Source organism: Bufo gargarizans, chromosome 10, assembly GCF_014858855.1.
Source record: "Bufo gargarizans isolate SCDJY-AF-19 chromosome 10, ASM1485885v1, whole genome shotgun sequence".
Classification (NCBI taxonomy): domain Eukaryota; kingdom Metazoa; phylum Chordata; class Amphibia; order Anura; family Bufonidae; genus Bufo; species Bufo gargarizans.
Genome location: NC_058089.1, coordinates 16,812,169 through 16,831,795, shown reverse-complemented (window position 1 = coordinate 16,831,795; position 19,627 = coordinate 16,812,169). Strand labels below are relative to the sequence as shown.

Here is a 19,627-nt window from a genome sequence, read left to right as displayed (position 1 = left end):
CCTTTCCATTTTTCCGTTCCGTTTTTCCGTATGCCATGTACAGTATACAGTAATTACATAGAAAAAAAATTAGGCTGGGCATAACATTTTCAATAGATGGTTCAGAAAAAAACGGAATGGATACGGAAGACATACGCATGCATTTCCGTATGTGTTCCGTTTTCTTTGCGGACCCATTGACTTGAATGAAGCCCCGGAACGTGATTTGCGGGCATGTTCTATCTTTCAACGAAACGGAAATACGGAAACGGAATGCATACGGAGTAAATTTCGGTTTTTTTGCAGAACCATTGAAATGAACGGTTCCATATACGGAACAAAAAAAAAACGGCCCGTACACTCGCAAAAAAAAAAAAAGTTCGTGTGAACTGGGCCATAACTGAAGACATACTGAACACACAGATCCGTGATTTGCGGACCGCAAAACCAACACGGTCGTGTGAATGCTCCCTTAGGGTCGGGAGAAGACAGGTCATATAGGTGATTTGCAAAGTGAATATATCAAAAAGTAAATGCTGACACTAACCTTTATTTCAAAAGATATACCTTTGCAGTCTAAAAAAAAAAAAAAAAAAACTATATTGCAGTAGCGCCCATAGCAACCAATCAGATCTCATTTTTTTAAAATATTAGCTATCGGTAGAAAGCTGGAAATTTTATGCCATTTATACTTAAGCCTCGGTTTGGTTATCTGAGACATTTAAAGAGATGAGCGAAGCGATACGGTGGTGAGATCATGATGACATCATCAGCAGCAGCACCATACGGTGGTGAGATCATGATGACATCATCAGCAGCAGCACCATACGGTGGTGAGATCATGATGACATCATCAGCAGCAGCACCGCAGCCAGGCTCAGAACCAGGACAGTGCTGGGATGAGACATGAAGCTGCTGTTACACAGGCTCGATTGACAACACTTTAACTGAAAGTTTTGAAGGCCGGTTTCCTGGCTGACGATGGCATGAGTGCACTTGTCGTAAACTCTGCAGCTATATGTGCTGGTGCCGTCTGGAACTGGAAAAGGAGAAAGGACTATTGTTAATGTGAGATACGGGAACTAGAGCCATCATACATTCACTCTGGGGATACACTCACTTTTAAAAAGTCATTTTATATGCATCCATTCCTTCCCCCAGAACGGCTGGTGTACAGCATTGAGAAGTGATCTCAGGGAGATCCTCAGAGCCCATTTTTACGCCATATGCCCCACCTGCCTATATAGGGCACATCACCAAATGAGTGTCCTAAAACCCTCTAAATAGATACCCCCACACCAGATCCCCAAACAAAGACCTAGAACCCCTCAACAGACTCTAGACCAGACCCCCTAAACCAGGGATCAGCAACCTTCGACACTCCAGCTGTTCTGAAACTACAACTCCCAGAATCCTCCTTTCACTTCTATGGGAGTTACAAGAATAGCCAAGGAAGTGTACATGCTGGGAGTTGTAGTTTCAGAGCAGCTGGCGTGCCGAAGGTTGCTGATCCCAGCCCTATATCATGGGTAGGCAACCTCCGGAACGCTAGGTGTTGTGAAACTGCTACTCCCAGCATGCACACTTGCTCTGCTCTTCTCATAACTCTCATAGAAATGAATGGAGCATGCTGGGAATTGTCGTTTCACAACAGCTGGAGTGCAGAGGGTTGCTGATCCCCGCCCTAAACTAAGGCTAAATTCACACGGTCCGCAAAAAATACGGATGACGTCCGTGTAACATCCATGTTGCATCCGTTTTTTTGGCGGATCCATTTTTAACAATGCCTATCCCTGTATCAAAAAATACAATAGGACATGCTCTATATTTTTTGCGGGGCTACGGAACGGACATATGGATGCGGACAGCACACTGTGTGCTGTCCGCATTTTTTTGCGGACCCATTGAAATGAATGGGTCCGCATCAAATCCACAAAAAAAACAAAACACAGAACGGACACGGAAACAAAATACGTTCGTGTGAATGTAGCCTAATACAGACAATCAGACACCTAAACACAGACCTAAACCCCATGGTCCTAGACCAGACCACCTTAACTAATACAGACACCAGACCCTCTGTGCACAGACCAAGACCCCCTCAGCACTGATCCTGGACTAGACCTCCAAAATACAGGCCTAGACCAAACCACCCTAAACAAATGCCTAGACTCCCTCGATAGAGACCCTAGACCAGAACCCCTGAATACATACCCTAGATCAGACCACCTAAACACAGACCCAAGATCAAACCCCCAAACACAGACCTAGACCCACGCAATAAACACCCCAAACCAGACGCCCTAAACACAGACCCAAAATCAGGCCACCTAAATAATACAGACCTAAGACAAAAACAGACTCCAGACCAAACGGTGCAAACTCATACAGACCCCACACCAGATGGCCGTCAGCAACCAGTCCTAGAATATGAGAAGGACTGGTTGCCACCACTTGCAAAGCTGCCTGGGAGGGGGCAGGGGCCTCACTACACTGCTCTACAATAGATGGTAATGATGTGATCCTGCCTGCGATATGACATCTTGGCTGAGCAGCCTGACAGGAACGCTCTGCAATGTGTAGTGTGTCGTGAGGTCCAGCCCCAGGCAGCTCTGTAAGCATAGGCAACCAGTCCTGCTTATATTCTAGGACAGGTTGTTGGGGGCCATTTTAAATAATTCCCGGAGAACCCCTTTAATACAAGCCCCAGACTAGACTGCCTAAACTGATACAGACCCCCACATACCAACCCTTTCTCATTCCTGCAGTTTGCAGTTCTCTTCTCTCCCAGGCACAACCACAGATAACATCCTGACATTAGCCCCACAATATTTTCTATGGTGGCACTTAAAGGGATTGTCCAGAATTAGAAAAACATGTCTGCTTTCTTCCAAAAACAGCATCACTCCAGCCTACAGGTTGTGTGAGGTGATGCCGCTCTGTCTCACTCTCTGCAATGAAACTGAGCTGCAATACCACGCACACAATCCATGGACAGGGGTGGTGCTGTGCTGTTTTTTGGAAAAAAGCTGCCATGTTTTTCCAATTCTGGAGAACCCCCAAGTATGAGCTGAGGTGAGTAGTTAGTCAGGATGCGGTACTTATGAGACTTGGTAGTTCTTACAAGTGGCATTCGGAAAGGGATTCATGTTGTACAGATCCCTTATAAGCAGGGGCGCACCACCAATGAAGCCAGGTGAGGTGATCGCCTCAGGCAGCACCAGGTAGGGGCAAGAGGGGGACAGCCGAAGGGCCATGGGCTGAAGGGAAGGGGTTAGGGTAAAAAATTGGCATCGGGGACGGAGGGGCGCCATTTCAGTTTTCGCCTCAGGCAGCAGAAAGGCTAGGTGCACCCCTGCTTATAGGCACACATAGAACTCTATGGGCTCATACTGCCGGAGTGCCTCATATGAATCTATGAGAAAAAAAACTGCATATTACAAAAGTATTGACAAGGCACGAAGCGGTGAATATATATATATACCTGTGATCCTTGCACAAGCGTCATTAGGTGCGGAGCAGATTTCCTTAGTTGCACATTGTGAGAAACTAAAGGTATTGCACTTGTAGCATTCTATAGCCTGGCCTGTATAAAGAAGCAGAAAACATACATATCAGAACGTCAGCAGATGGCTACCCTGTGTACGGCAGCCATCATATCCAGTGACCACTTCATAGCATGCAGCTGTAGGACTTCAAATGGTAGTCACCCAGGCTGGAAGGAGTGGTTGGCAGGCATCCTAAAATGAACATTGAATTACTACTGTCGTTAGCAGTGATGGCCAGTTCGCCGTGTTCGCCCGCGAACACATTCAGGCTGCCATCTTAAATCACAAGTCCGGCGATGCACAGGAGAGTCCTTACCTGTGCCTGCGCCGCGAGCCGGTCTAAAACAAATGCGTTCACCGGGAGCAGGCAGTTCCGAGAACAGCCCGATGAAGGCCCCCGGTGGCTGTTCTCGGAGCTGCCTACTCCCGGTGACCGCATTTGTTTCAGACCGGCTCGCGGCGCAGGCACAGGTAAGGACTCACCTGTGCATCGCCGGACTTGTGATTTAAGATGGCATCCCGAATGTGTTCGCAGGCGAACTGGCCATCACTGTGTCGTTATGTGTCGGACTGGCTCACCAGAGTACCAGAGGACCCTCTAGTGGGCATAAGTTCTGATACCATGGTGGCCGCAAAGGTCCAGGGGAAAACAATTGGGGGGACATTTATCAATAATGGCGTAACTTGCGCCCAAAAATTACTAACGTTACAAATCAAAAAACTGGTGATTTGTTTCACCTCATATCAAAAGGCGCACGCCACTTGTAAAATGTGACGTTCTAAAATTTCCACTTGATTGTTCACCTATTTCTCTCGATTTGTGACATTTTAACGCCAATAGCACTAAAACGCGACTTTTTTAAACTGAAATGTGCCGTTTCAGCCACTCCTGCCCAGACCACACTTGCGACTTTTGAAACATTTCCAGTGGTAAATTGCGACTTTTGTCTCAGACTTGTTGAATGTCAACTTACTGTTCCTCAGTTCATTTGTATCATCCCGATCACATGGCAAGTTGGTTTTACTTTTCATAAATGCGACTTTTTGACAAAAAGTCGCATCTTTATACCATAAATACGACCTTTTACACAAAACAGGATATGGATGATAAATAAGGCGCAACATGCGCCAATTTGATGTCCCCGCCCGCTTTGTCATTTATAACTAGGGCAAAAAGAGTTCCCGCTCCGTACAGTATTAGAATGTATTGGCTCCGATGAGCCAAAGTCGCCAGAGACTTCGTGTAATAACTTCGGGAATTATTACTGTATAAAACCTTGGTACCAAACTCTGGTTCGGTTCAAAAAGTACCACTAGGAACCGAACCAGAGTTCGGTACCAAGGCTTTTTACAGTGATAATTCCCGAAGTTATTACACAAAGTCTCGCGTGACTTTGGCTCATCGGAGCCAATACATTCTAATACTGTACGGAGCCTGTACTCTGTACAGTATTACAGAGTACCATCCGAAGTCGATTTGCTCATCCCTATTTATAACTCATTTCTGGCGTGATACATTCTTTATGGTGAAAATACTGGAGAAAACAGTTCATATTTGGAGCAAATCAAAACGCCATTCTTTTTGGCGCATTTTACGCCATATTTAGTAAATGTCCCTCTTGAAGCCAATACATTTCTACTAGGTCTATTTCTTAGAATCAAGACTTTATGGAGGACATGGGGGTTGGGCCCCAAGAATAATTTCCTCTGGTGGGCCCAAGAAAACCCAGTCCGACCCTGGTTCTGTTAGATAACTGTAGTTTGATGAAGGACACAATAGCCTCTACCTGGAATTTTTGCACATCTAGAGCTTGCCTGACATTTTAACGTCTGAAACCTGGAAAAATATAAGAACATAAGGGGGAAATTTATCAAGAGATTTGCACCCATTTTGTGGTATTAAAAAAGTCACATGCTCCAGTGGCGGGAAGAGTGGACGGGGTTAACGTGAACATGATAGGATCTCCATTGGTTTTACAGATTTGGTTGAAAGCTAAAAAGTGTCAAACTGTGGAGCAAATCTATGCCTGCTCATAGCAGACACGAATTTTACTTAAGAAGGACCAAATTTATTGGGTGTGCACCTTTTATAAATTTGGCACATTTTAATCCAACAATAATAATATACTGTTATGTAATGTATTGTGCCCAGCATATCCGTGTATAGATGGCACGGTCAGGGTTAATAATCCTGGCTCAGTCCTTGTAGGAGGATAGTTGCGGGCTGACCCCACCCTTAGGCCTCATTCAGATGACCATATATATTTGTGTTTGCATCTTTTCCGCAATTTTGAGGAATGGATGTGGACCCATTCATTTCAATGGGGCCGCAAATGCTGCGGACAGCGCACCGTGTGCCGTCTACATCTGTACTTCTGTTCCTTGGGCCCCGCAAAAAAGATAGTCCTATTCTTGTCCGCAATTGGAATAGGCAATTTCTATCATAGGGCTGGTCGTTCCATTCTGCAAAATGCAATATCTGTGTTTTGGGAAACCGCAATTTGCAGAACGCAAAAACGGATACGGTTATCTGAATGAGCCCTTACCCATAAAGGGGTATTCCAATCTTAGACTATGGGGGCATATCACTAGGATGTGCCCCCATTGTCTGATAGGTGCGGGTCCCACCTCCGGGATCCTCACCTACACCGAGAACAGAGTGGGGAAGGTGGTGGCGGGAGGACCCCGGGTTTTCTAGGGTCTGGTCACCGCCAAGCGCTTTCCCCATAGAAGTTAATGGAATCCCACCGCACTTGCGCGGCCACCGCTCCCATTCATTTCTATAGGTCCATGTGCAGTGCGCCCTCCACAACCTTTAGGGATCCGTTCTCGATGTAGGTGCGGGTCCCAGAGATGGGACCCACAACTCTCAGACAATAGGGGCATATCCTAGCGATATACCCCCATTTTCTGAGATGGGAATACCCCTTTAAGCAAGTATAGATGAGGAGAGAGAGAGAGAGAGAGAGAGAGAGAGAGAGAGAGAGAGAGAGAGAGAGAGAGAGAGAGAGAGAGAGAGAGAGAGAGAGGAGAGAGAGAGAGAGAGAGAGAGAGAGAGAGAGAGAGAGAGAGATGTCTTGTGATCTCTGCATGATCTACAGAATTAGAGAAGGAGAATGACAGAGCAGAGAGCTACAGAACCAAGAGTCTGCATGTGTCACGAATAAAGGGGAGGGGAGGGACACCAGAACAACAACAGAAGGGGGAAAGACAAAGAACTAGGCCTCAAGGCTAGGGAGAGGGGAACGGTCACCTCCTAGGAAACCCCTAAAGCTGGCCCTGACTCCTATCAGCATGTATAGACCCTGAAGGTAGGAAAATACATACACCGTAACCTAAAGCCTAGGAGCCCTGAAATGCCCTAAAGGTAGTGACAGGGAAAGAAACAACTGGTTCCTTCCCAGGTGAATGAACCAGCGTCTCCCTGAGGCAGGGTAACAACCAGCACAAGGGAACAACCAAATACAAAGAGCAGTACAACTTATCTTAAAGAAAATGTATGAGCAGGAAAACAGGAATACTCCACACACCAACTCTTCCAAATCCAAGCAGAGAATATCAACCCCGTGGTATAAGGGGTGAGACCAAACTAAATCGGGAATTAAGTAATGAGCACAAGCTGCACCTGCAAGGAAGTGTGGTCATTACCAAACAACAACAACATCCAGAGACTGTCAGTTAACCCCACGGGCACCAAGTCTCTCAGCTCTTCTATTCACTGACAATGAAGGAACCGTGACAGCATGGCTGAGCAGTGGAGTTAGTAAGGTAACCTGCTACCAAAAGCTGCTAAGACTTTACTTCTGTGAGGGACACTGTTAAGACACCCTTCACACCTAGATATGACCTGGCCAGTTGTATCTCTAAAACCTGTATCCCTTCATGGACATTACAGCTACAATAGAAAGAGTACAATTGTCCGCCATCAATTCTGCAGGAAGAAACGAGAGAGAGAGAGAGAAAAGGGAAGAGGACCACAACTCCCATCTTTGCCTAAATCCAAACATCATTATCTGGAAAGGAATTCACTGTGTACATTTGGAACTGCATTCGTTGGATGTACTACCACTCCCGTTTTGCACTACAGTAAAGACAGATGTTTATTCTGTTACATCCGGCCTGGTTACTGACTCCTGTATTTCCGCGCGGGTGCAATGCAGTAGGTGAACGCATTGCACCTGCACTGAATCCTGACCCATTCATTTCAATGGGGCTGTGCACATGAGCGTTTTTTTTCATGCATCACTTCTGCAATGCTTTAAAATCGCAGCATGTTCTATATTCTGCGTTTTTCACGCAGCCCTGGCTCCATAGAAGTGAATGGGGCTGCGTTAATAACGCATTGCATCTGCAAGCAAGTGCGGATGCAATGCGTTTTTCACTGATGGTTGCTAGGAGATGTTGTTTGTAAACCTTCAGTTTTTTATCACGCGCGTGAAAAATGCATCAAAACGCATTGCACCCGCGCGGAAAAAACTGAACAACTAAACGCAATTGCAGCCAAAACTGACTGAACTTGCTTGCAAAATGGTGCGAGTTTAACTGAACGCACCCTGAACGCATCCGGACCAAATCTGTCACGCTCGTGTGAACTCAGCCTAACATCATGGGCACCACGACCACCATCACGCAGGGGCCACAACATCAGGGGGTGCCCTGAGGGAAGAAATGGCATTTATGGAATGACGATAGGAGGAATGCCACCATGATTGACTGTAGCACAGTCAACTACCACTCCCATCCTCTGCTCTGGCTCCTCCTAGGTCGTGCCTCTTGAGGTATGGAAAAAACACTAGCGGTATTTGTGGCATTTTTTGTTTTTACTGGAGAAAAGCCAGCAGGAACAATTTGTATTTGCAGGTACACCTAGGGGGGCCAAAAAAGAAAAACAAACCAAGTGTGTGACACATGAATGGTATTTCACCTGTTTTACCTCGCTGCTAGTGCAGTGACCAGGAACAGGTTCGCTGACACCACTTTTAGTGCAGTGGCCAGGTCAGGTGGATAATATATCCTGAATTTGTTTGTGACGCCAATTGCAGCATGCACTGGGTACTATCCCAGGGCCCTTCCAAGGTGTTATACCGCACATCCCAGACTAGGAATGCCATAGTGTTTGAATGGCCTATAACAGTGATGGCGAACCCATGGCACGGGTGCCAGAGGCGGCACTCAGAGCCCTCTCTGTGGGCACCCGCGCCTTGGAAAAAGTCTATGGTGTACCAATATGCTTTAGACTTTTCCTGCCATTCATCAGCACAGGACGCACTATGAACAGCACAGGCAGCGCACTGAATGTAGGCTATTAAGCTATTATAGCTAAATGATAAAGTACATGGAAGATATACTATATTGGTATTCAGGTTAAATTGCCGTGTTGGCACTTTGCGATAAATAAGTGGGTATTTGGTTGCAGTTTGGGCACTCGGTCTCTAAAAGGTTCACCATCACTGGCCTATAATGTCTCTATAGCTTGATGTTAGTTGTGTCACAGTGTCTCCTACCTGGGTACGGCCAGGCTCCTGGAGGAGTAATAGAGGAACTTTGCAGAATAAATGATGTCCAGACCTTTAGATGAAGTTCAAACGTTTCTTTACTTGAAATAACTTTCATCCAAGCGGTACACAGCTTTGGCCTCTTGGCCCCAGCAGGTTTTGGCAATCATTGGCAGGAATGAGTACTTCTGCTTTAAATGTGGAGCTTGCAGAATAAAACGTCTGCTTGGTAGCTCTGTAACTGTGGCAGGATTAGCTTCTGCACTTATCTGGTACCTTCTGCTGTGTGGGGACAGACTAGCTGAGGAGGAGTTGGCTTCTCCTAGGACTCTGGACTTATCTTACAGATGGATTCTCAGGTGATGCTTTCTTCCTGGAACTTTGGAGTTTGTCTGTAGTTTCTGCTTTCTTCATCCAGCAGAGCTGAAGGTGCTCTAGCTGGGATATATGTGGACCTGTCTCAGCCGAGACTAGGTCCTTGCTGTCTTCCCTATGCAGGGGTTCTCTTGGACACTATCACACAGCCTTCCCCAACAGGGGTGGCTGGCACACTGACTAACTTCCTTCTCCACCCATACTGCAGGATGTGGGTCCAGCCCACCTCTCCACAGAGGGGGAGCTAAGCTGGAATCATCCATTCCAGCTCAGATACACTAAACTGTACTTGCCAATGGGTTGCTGCCACCTACTGGCAACCAGGCTAATTACATGAACAGTTGCATTTAGCATGATTTTGTATGCATATTTGTGGAGGACATAATGTAAATTATATATGATGACAGTATAAAGTCTCTTAGAAGATAGTAGCGGGGTAGAGGCGTGTAGTAACACAACTCTGGGGTGTTAAACATCCCTAATTACGTAAACGTCCCATGGGGGCCTGAACCTGCAAACAGGCAAGGGGGGCAATTGGCCCCTTCCCCCCCCCCCCCCAAGTCCTTAGGGGCCCCCGCCGGCCCGCAACTAACTATATTTTCGTGGCGGCAAGTGGGGGCAGCAGTGACAGGACAGTCACACAGGGAGATGAGCGCTTCCATCGTGGAAGCGCTCATCTCCATAGTCATCTGTATCGCCGTCCTCAGGACAGCGATACAGATGGCTGTGCTGTGGGGCAGGGGAGGGAGAGATGTGTCCCTTCCCTGTTCCTCTGGGGCCTCTGGCTACTGGCACATAATGGGGGGGCCTCTAGCTACTGGCACATGATATGGGGGGGCTCTGGCTACTGGCACATGATATGGGGGGGCTCTGGCTACTGGCACATGATATGGGGGGGCACTATAGGGGCATCTACTGAGGCCACAAACAACGGGCATTTTATATGGGGGCTCTGTACAGTAGAATTTTATACTGGGACACATTGTGGTGGGAACTATGGGGAAGGGGGGAGAGGAGTACTATGGGGTCATCATACGGGGGCACTAAGAAGGGGTATTTTATACTTACAAATTATGAGGGACACTGAGGGCATCTACTGGGGCACTATATACTGGTACATTATGGGGGCACTAGGAGGGAGGGGGGAGAGGAGCACTATGGGGGCACTATATAGGGGGATTTTATACTGGCACATTATGGGGGCACTATTTGGAACATTAGCTCAACTGGGGGCATTACAAGGGGGTATTTTTTGCACTGTCACATTATAAGACGAATTATTTCTACTGGGGGGTGCATTATGGTGGGCTTTATTACTCCCCCATGGTATGACCCCCTAGTAGCAGCACCAGCCTCTCCCTGCTCTGCTATCCCTTTGCCCTTTCTCCAAATCCTTATTATGAAATCTTTCTCATTAGGATAAAACACAACATCAGCTCCACCGAGCCCCCCGCCAAGTGTGGAAGTGGCGTCCGAGATCCCCAAGGCCCAAGCCAAGTAATTGTAAGTTTTCATGTGAAATACGTTTGTTATACACGTATAGCATACACTGTGCCACACAATATACAGTTTATTCTGTATGAACGTCCACAAGTTAAATCTCCAGAGTCAATACAGGATGTTAAAGTCAGCAAGTGTTATGGGGGGGGGCCTTATTGTTTTCTTATTTCACCTAGAACCAGCCCTGCCTGCAAAACAGGTATTTACGATAACTGAAGCAAGCTGCCAAGCCCAGACCACAAAAACTGCTCTGTACATGAGAAATACCACCCTTCCTCTCACAATGTGACGTATCCAAGGGGCATTATTCCATATAGGTGTAGAAGACTCTCCAGAAGACGTACACACAGAAAGGGTTAAACTTACCGGTAGAACATAGTGTGAGGAAGACCAGGCCTACAGTGAGGACAACCCCGCAAATCCCAGTACTGCTCATAATTCCTGTTTAATGGGAGAAAGATCAACATGTCAGCCACATAGTTCTTAAAGGGGTATTCTGATCCAAATTGCATACAACCATACCAGATCATACTCAACCAATTTGCAGTGTAATCCACAGATCCCCCCATAACAGTGCATCATCCACAGATCCCCCCATAACAGTGCATCATCCACAGATTCTCCCATAACAGTGCATCATCCACAGATTCTCCCATAACAGTGCGTCATCCACAGATCCTCCCATAACAGTGTGTCATCCACAGATCCCCCCATAACAGTGCGGCATCCACAGATCCCCCCCCCCCCATAACAGTGCGGCATCCACAGACCACCATTAGTTCAAAACCTACCAAAAGCACACCTTTTGGTTCAAAATATTTTTTTCTTATTTTCCTCCTCAAAAACCTAGGTGCGTCTTATCATCAGATGCGTCTTATAAAGCAAAAAATACGGTAGCTCTAGATCGAGATCGCATTTCTACCTGTGAAACAGCCAATGAATGGGAGCACCTATATGTCATATCTCATGAAATGTCCCTGCTGAAGGAGTTTGGTGTTGGACTGTTGATAGGTTACGATTGTCCCGAAGCCTTGGTACTACGAAAGGTAATCACAGGAGGAAAGGGTGAACCCTACACTGTTCATACTGATATAAGATGGGGTGTTGTTGGAGGAAAACAGCAGATCGCAAACTCAAGACAGGATTGTGTCATCGAATATCTGTCCGAGTTACCAACTGTAAGTCCAGCAAAAGTAATCAAGATCCTTGAATCCGACTTTGCAGATATAAGTTCTAAAGAAAAGAGTGTATACCCAGAAGACAAAGTTCATACACACTCTAGAAGAAAGTATTCAGCAGAATCAACAAGGTAATCTTGAAATGCCCTTACCCTTTAGAGAGCGACCTCGTCTGCCAAATAACAGAAATCTTGCCCTAGCAAGATTGAAATGTTTGAAGAAAAGGTTGGGAAAAGATCCCAAACTCAAGAATGATTATTTGAAATTCATGGAAGGCATCCTTGAAGAAGGACATGCAGAGAAAGTTAATAATCAGCCTAAAGAAGGAGAAGTGTGGTACATCCCACATCAAGGTGTCTACCACTCAAAGAAACCAGATAAGATTAGAGTAGTATTTGATTGCTCAGCAAAGTACAATGGTGTTGCATTGAATGATCATCTACCAAAAGGACCAGATCTTACAAACATTCTGCCTGGAGTACTCTGTAGATTCAGAAACTATCCCGTAGCGGTCATGTGTGATGTTGAAAAGATGTTCCACCAGTTTCATGTGAAGAATGAAGATAGAGACTTCCTGAGGTTTGTGTGGTGGGAAGATGGAGATACAGATACAGAGCCAGCAGAATACAGAATGAAAGTACACTTGTTTAGAGTAGCATCGTCTCCAGGTTGCGCCAGTTATGGTATGAAGTACCTGGCCAATCAAAATGAAAAGGATTGCCCATCAGCAGCAAATTTTCTGAAGAAAAACTTTTAGGTAGATGATGGTCTCATAAGTCTAGAGTCCACAGAATCTGCAATCAAACTAAAGAAAGCCAAGAGTTATGCGCAAGAGGAAACCTGCGCCTTCACAAATTCATCTCAAACAACAGAGAGGTACTGGAATCCATCAGTGACTCTGAACGTGCAGCAACAATGAAGAATGTAGATGTCAATTATGATCATCTTCCAGTTCAAAATGTACTCGGATTGGGATGATGTAGAGAATGACAAGTTCTTCTTTGAAGTATCTATTAAAGAGAAAGTTGCAACTAGACATACCATTCTTTCCTCAGTGTCTTCTACATTTGATCCTTTGGGATTCTTGGCCCCAGTAATCCTCAAAGCAAGAGAAATACTACAAGAATTATGCAGACAGAAGTTAGGATGGGATGAACCCATACCTGAAAATTTGAGGCCAGGGTGGGAGAGTTGGATAAGATACCTGCAAAACTTGAGAGAGGTTCGGATACCCAGATGTTTTGTACCTCATGATTTCGGAAAGTACAAGAAAACAGAACTTCATCACTTTTCAGATGCCAGTAGTTATGGTTATGGTCAGTGCTCCTACATCAGAGTGATAGGAGAAGAAAAGATATACTGTGCCCTGGTTATGGGAAAGGCCAGAATTGCACCCACCAGTATTCAGACAATACCAAGACTTGAACTGACAGCAGCTATTGTTTCAGCATCAGTAAGCAAGTTTCTGAGAGAAGAATTGGAATTAAAAATAGATTAAGAATATTTTTGGACAGACTCACAAGTTGTCCTAGGATACATAAACAACGAAGCTCGAAGATTCCATATCTTTGTCGCCAACAGAGTTGAGAAAATTCAGGAAATAACAAATCCAGAACATTGGCATCACATTAACACAAAGCATAACCCAGCAGATCATGCTTCAAGAGGCCTGAATGTAACAGAATTTAAAAATTCAAATTGGTTTACAGGCCCAGAGTTCCTTTGGGAAAAGGAGATCACGCCCAGTAAAGGTTACACAGAATTGTCTATGGGTGATCCAGAAGTAAAAGTTGTACAAACATTGAGCACTGCTGCCAAGTGTCAAGATGACATACCTGAAAGACTAGCCAGATGTTCAAAATGGAATACGGTCATAAATGTAGAAGCTCGAATTCAACTTTTGGCAAAGGGAATCAGAAAGAAGGAATTACTGGATGTAGAGGAAATAATGAAAGCTGAAGAAACAATCATAAGACTCATTCAACAGAGATTCTACAGTGAAGAGTTAAAGAGACTTAGTCAAGAACCTAAAAGGCTTCCAAACAACCACCCATTGTACAAGCTTAATCTTGTTCTGCAGGATGGTATACTGAAAGTGGGAGGGAGACTGGAAAATGCATCGTTACCTAGCAGAGTGAAGCATCCAGCAATTCTACCCAAAAACTCTACCTTCGCAATATTGATTATTGATCACTACCACAACAAAATCCTTGCATCAAGGAAGAAGCTTTACCCAAAACTGTTTGACAGAAGGTGGTTACTGGATTGTCAAAGGAAGCAAAGTATATGTGTAGTATGCAGAAAGGCACGTAGACCTACCGATGAACAAAGCATTGCAGATTTCCCGACAGATTGTGTAAACCCATCACTACTATTTCTTTATAGTGGAATGGAATGTTTTGGCCCATTCATCACCAAACAGAACCGCAAGGAGTACAAAAGATATGGACTAATATTTATATGTCTAAGCTCCAGAGCAATTCACCTGGAAATGTTAGAGGATATGTCAACTGACGCATTCATCAACGCCTTGAGCTGTTTCATAGCCATTAGAGGTACTGTCAGAGAGCTTAGATCTGAATGGGTTTCTGTCAGGAATTGGCCCAGAAGTTGATTGAGAGCATGCCCAGTCGAATTGCAGAGGTCCTGAAAAAGAAGGGCCAACCCTGCAAATACTGACTCTTTGCATAAATGTCATGTAATTGTCGATAAAAGCCTTTGAAACGTATGAAGTGCGTGTAATTATATTTCACTACATCACAGAAACAACTGAAACAAAGATCTAAAAGCAGTTTAGCAGCAAACTTTGTGAAAACTAATATTTGTGTCATTCTCAAAACTTTTGGCCACGACTGTATATTGTGTTCACAGAAGCAGAAAAGATAATATGCCTTTAAGATTCATTATATAATGTAAGGTAAGCTCAATGACACAGCATAAACAACAGAAAGCAGAGAGTTAAACTGTTGTTGCTGGGCAGGAGTCTTTACCAATCCTAGCCAGCCTCACACAGCCCAGGAATTTTGATCAATTACAGCCAGCCTCACACAAAGCTTGTGTGGGAAATTCCCTAGCAGGAGCTGCTGGAATCATTATTCACCAGAGGAGAGAAGCTGAACAGACATTCACTCCACTAAGAGCTGTGTTTTATGGAAGCAGAGAGGCCAAAATAGGTATTTTAAACAGTTATATAATGTTCCTACTGTTAATATAGTGATTAGAACTGTATACTGAACCAGTTATATATGTGTTTACTTACAGAACCACCAATTGCAAACTACAAAGTTCAAAATCCAAATTCAAATTCCATATTGCAATCCAAATTGCATACAACCATACCAGATCATACTCAACCAATCTGCAAATAGTTACTGCTAACTGCATACTGCAAATTGCGACCAAATTCAGAGAGATCATAAAGTGCTTAAATAACTTAAAGTGACAGTACAGATACTCAAGAGAGAAATATATCCACCATTTTATGTTGAATGACAAGATTGAACAGTTGAACCACCATCTTATGCATACCGCCATTTTGTGATATCTTTTCAACACGTGTTTTGTACATGGACTATCTGCTGCGGAGGCGGCAGTGTTGTATATGAAGAAAAGTTGAAGTTAATAAAGAAGTTATTTCAAGCATTTGGTGTGCTCTTTAAACCTACTGTTTCCATATAACTGCGCTATAGGAATTACAGAGTAAGGCCTCATGCACACAACCTTCCCGTTTTTTGCAGTCCGCAAATCGCGGATCAGCAAAAAAATGGAAGCCGCCCGTGTGCCTTCCGCAATTTACAGAACGGAACGGGCGACCCATTGTAGAAATGCCTAGTCTTGTCTGCAAAACGTTATATGTTATATTTTTTTTGCGGGGCCACGGAACGGAGCAACGGATGCGGACAGGACATTGAAGTGAACGGGGCCGTATCCGAGCCGCAAAAACTGCGGCTCGGATGCGGACCAAAACAACGGTCGTGTGCATGAGCCCTAATAGACAGTCTAGTTAGGCTAAAAGTCAGAGATATCAAAATTCTTCTAATGCCACAGCGCAAAAGGCACTTCATAGTGCGGCACCTGCCACACATATCCTAGCGATATGCCCCCATTGTCTGTGATGAGACAACCCCTTTAAGAACAGTTTAACAGAGGCTGATCGCATGTGATGTCTAGTGACTTCAGTGCATAACACGTGAGATCACACTGTGATCGTACATCATTTGTCAACATGGAGCCACATTTACACCCGACACCCCCATAGAATTGCAGTTTTTTTTTGTTTAGTTTTTTGTTTTTTTACAGAGCACGGAAACTAAACTGTGGATGCGGCTGAAAGCAGACGGCGCCATCCATTGTGTAGTGGTCTTGACGATGTACTGCAACTCTGCTCCCATTCAGGTGAGTTGGACCCCCAACCTTCTGATATTGCTAAGAAAAATGATGTTTTACTATATATGCAAATGAGACTCTAGGAGCAAAGGGGGCGTTGCCGTTACACCTAGAGGCTCTGCTCTCTCTGCAACTGCCACGCCCACTCCAGTTTGATTGGCAGGGTCAGGCAGTGTAAACATGATCATACCTGGCCCTATTAATCAAAGTGGAGAGGGGGGAGGCAGTTGCACAAAAACCAGAGGCAATGCCTACGCTGCTCCTAGAGGCTCATCTGCAACTCAATTTTTCTCAGCAATGCGGGCACATATGAACATGGGACTAACGCAGATGCCTTCAGCTGCCAAGCGCACATGTAACAGGTCAGCCAGTGTCATAGGTACAAAACTGCTGACAGATGCCCTTTAAAGGAAACCTGTAACGGCATTGACTGCCCAAGATGTCGATCAAGCCTAAATGGGAGAGGGGGGGGGGGTATTGCTGGCAAGATTGCAGGACACGCCTCAGTCACTTGATACTTTGGGAGTAATTTGTTAAAGCTTAGCAGTGCTATGTGGAAACAGTCAACAAGCAGCCTGATCCATTTTTATTCTTAGTGCTGTCTGGACTACCCAGGACAGCCTAGCGCATTAGAAACTGAACATCCAACTAGCATAGCCTAAGAGTGGCGCAGTTTCTGGAAAACAACTAGGGATGAGCGAATTGACTTCGGATGAATCATCCGAAGTCGATTCACATAAAACTTCGTTCTAATACTGCATTACAGTATTAGAATGTATTGTCTCCGATGAGCCGAAGTTATTGCTTCGCGCAATAACTTCATAAATTAATTAGTACTGTAAAAAACAATTTCCCGAACTCGGGTTCACTTCGGGAAATGTTTTTCTACAGTACTAATTAATTTATGAAGTTATTTCGCGAAGCAATAACTTCGGCTCATCGGAGCCAATAGATCCTAATACTGAAGTGTCATCCGAAGTCGATTCGCTCATCCCTAAAAACAACTGACGCTTTTATAAATCTCACTCACAGTGCTAGCACAAGAATGCGTATCATTTATGGGAAGAAAATGTCACTTCTGCAACCAAGATAAGACGCCGATCACATGAGGCTCAACGTACAGTGCATCGCAGCGTCCTGACAAACCCCATTAAAGGGTGCAGAGCCTATATGCATTACAACACTGCCAAACCACTCTGCAATCACAGTATATCCCAAGGCACAAGTTCATGCTTATTCCTACACCCTCCCAGTATAATCCCAGACAAGTATAGCCCTGTAGCCCACCCATCCCCCAGTGTGAACCCACTATAGCACTGCGACTGATCACACCGAGCACATGCATGCTGCAGGACCAGTATGTAGAGGAGACCGTCGCCTTACCTGCTGGGTCTGTATACTGCGTGCATGCAGCTGGAGCAGCAGTTCTCTATTCTGGACTAGTCCAGCCCCCCCTCCACCTCCCTCCATACTGTAGGAGGGGCTTCGGGTTAACCCCTTCACTGATAGACAGCAGCTAATCCAATTATCAACCTGCAGCCCTCCATCTGTTGCAAAACTACAACTCCCAGCATGCCCGGACAGCCTACAGCTATCAGCCCACAGCAGGGCATGATGGGAGTTGTAGTTTTGCGACAGCTGGAGGGCCGCAGGTTGAGCATCCTTTCTGTAGGCCAGAGATGCCCAACCTGCGGCCCTCCAGCTGTTGCAAAACTACAACTCCCAGCATGCCTGGACAGCCTACAGCAGGGCATTGTGGGAGTTGTAGTTTTACAACAGCTGGAGGACCGCAGGTTGAACATCCCTGCTGTAGGCTGTTCGGGCATGCTGGGAGTTGTAGTTTTGCAACAGCCGGAGTGCCGCAGGTTGAGCATGCCTGCATTATACCAACAGGGAAGAAAAACATTGCTTGTGTCGGTAAAATCCAATATTCAGTGAATTTGATCCTCAAAAGAAAAAATCCCACTCACGTGGTGAGACGACGACAGCCCTCCATAGAAATGAATGAGAGTCGGTGCACTTGGCAGCATTTGGGATCCTTTGGCTCTGTGCACATGGTGCATATTACGTGCAGAAAATCGTCAGCGTCATACAGTTCCAGCAAAGTGAATGAGATTTGCAGAATCGCATGTACACGGTGCGTGTTTTGTAAACGCGGACACTGATCTGTGCTGCGGCTTTTAGAGCACGTCCATTGTGCCCGGTGACAAGTTCTCTTGGGTCAGATGTCCAGCAGCGGGAAGATGATCTGGTGGAAGCCTTCTAAGGCGCAAAACCTGCGGCCATGAGGACATACAGACATGGAATGCACACGGAGTCATTTCAGTTTTTTTGCGGCCCCATTCATGTGAATAATTTCGCCTACGGGCCACACAAAAAAAACGGAATGGACACGGAAAAAAAAATACATTTGTGTGCATGAGCCCTTAGGTTAAGGGCTCACGCACACGGCCGTAGCTGTTTTGGTGGTCCGCAAAACACATACGCCCATGTGAATGTAGCCTAACTGACCGTGATGTGATCTCCCCCTTAGGGCTCATGCACACGAACATATTTTCTTTCTGTGTCTGTTCCGTTTTTGTTTTTTTTGCGGACCGTATGCGGAACCATTCATTTCAATGGATCCGCAAACAAAATGGAAGTTACTCCGTCTGCATTCCGTTTCCGTATGTCCATTCTGCAAAAAACTAGAAAATGTATTATTATTTTCCGCATTACGGACAAGGATAGGACTGTTCTATTAGGGGCCGGCTGTTCCGTTCCGCAAAATATGGAATGCACACGGCCGTCATCTGTATTTTTTGCGGACAGAAAAAAATACATACGTCGTGTGCATGAGGCCTTACTCCGGAGGACCTGACGTATCAATGCATTACCTGCGGCGCCCAAATCCACTGATCAAAACCTGCAACGTATACGGTACATCATGAGTGACCGTACCAGGAAACAATATGAAGGGTTAAAAGTCCATAGTCTTCCTCTGGTGGAGAAGTCCTGAGAATGTAGGGAAGTTTATTATCTCAGGCGCCCCTCCCTACCTGTTGACTCACTGACAACCAAGTGTTGATCTAGAGGAAGCAAAAACCATACCCCCTATGACGTACTTACCGACTGTCCTGGTGAGATAAAGGGGGTCATTTATCAAACTGGTGTAAAGTAGAACTGG

At 45.4% G+C, this 19,627-nt stretch overlaps 1 protein-coding gene across 1 annotated transcript; it reads right to left on the bottom strand.

Moving 5' to 3' along the window:
- Positions 1-242: 242 nt before the first annotated feature.
- LOC122920760 (CD59 glycoprotein-like) lies at positions 243-17,920 on the bottom strand. Its single transcript, XM_044270476.1, has 4 exons — positions 17,845-17,920; positions 11,264-11,338; positions 3,464-3,565; positions 243-1,018 (listed from the first exon to the last, which is right to left on the bottom strand). Exons 2-4 carry the CDS (start codon positions 11,331-11,333, stop codon positions 819-821), a joined length of 372 nt encoding a protein of 123 aa, XP_044126411.1. The 5' UTR covers positions 11,334-11,338; positions 17,845-17,920; the 3' UTR covers positions 243-818.
- Positions 17,921-19,627: the final 1,707 nt, after the last annotated feature.

What these genes read in the sequence shown, in the direction of transcription:
- LOC122920760 (XM_044270476.1), bottom strand. Translation starts at nt 11,333, where the DNA reads ATGAGCAGTACTGGGATTTGCGGGGTTGTCCTCACTGTAGGCCTGGTC. An exon ending in CCTCACACTATGTTCTACCG is followed by an intron (nt 3,566 to 11,263) that starts GTAAGTTTAACC and finishes TTCTTTATACAG; the next exon opens with GCCAGGCTATAGAATGCTAC. An exon ending in CGCTTGTGCAAGGATCACAG is followed by an intron (nt 1,019 to 3,463) that starts GTATATATATAT and finishes CTCCTTTTCCAG; the next exon opens with TTCCAGACGGCACCAGCACA.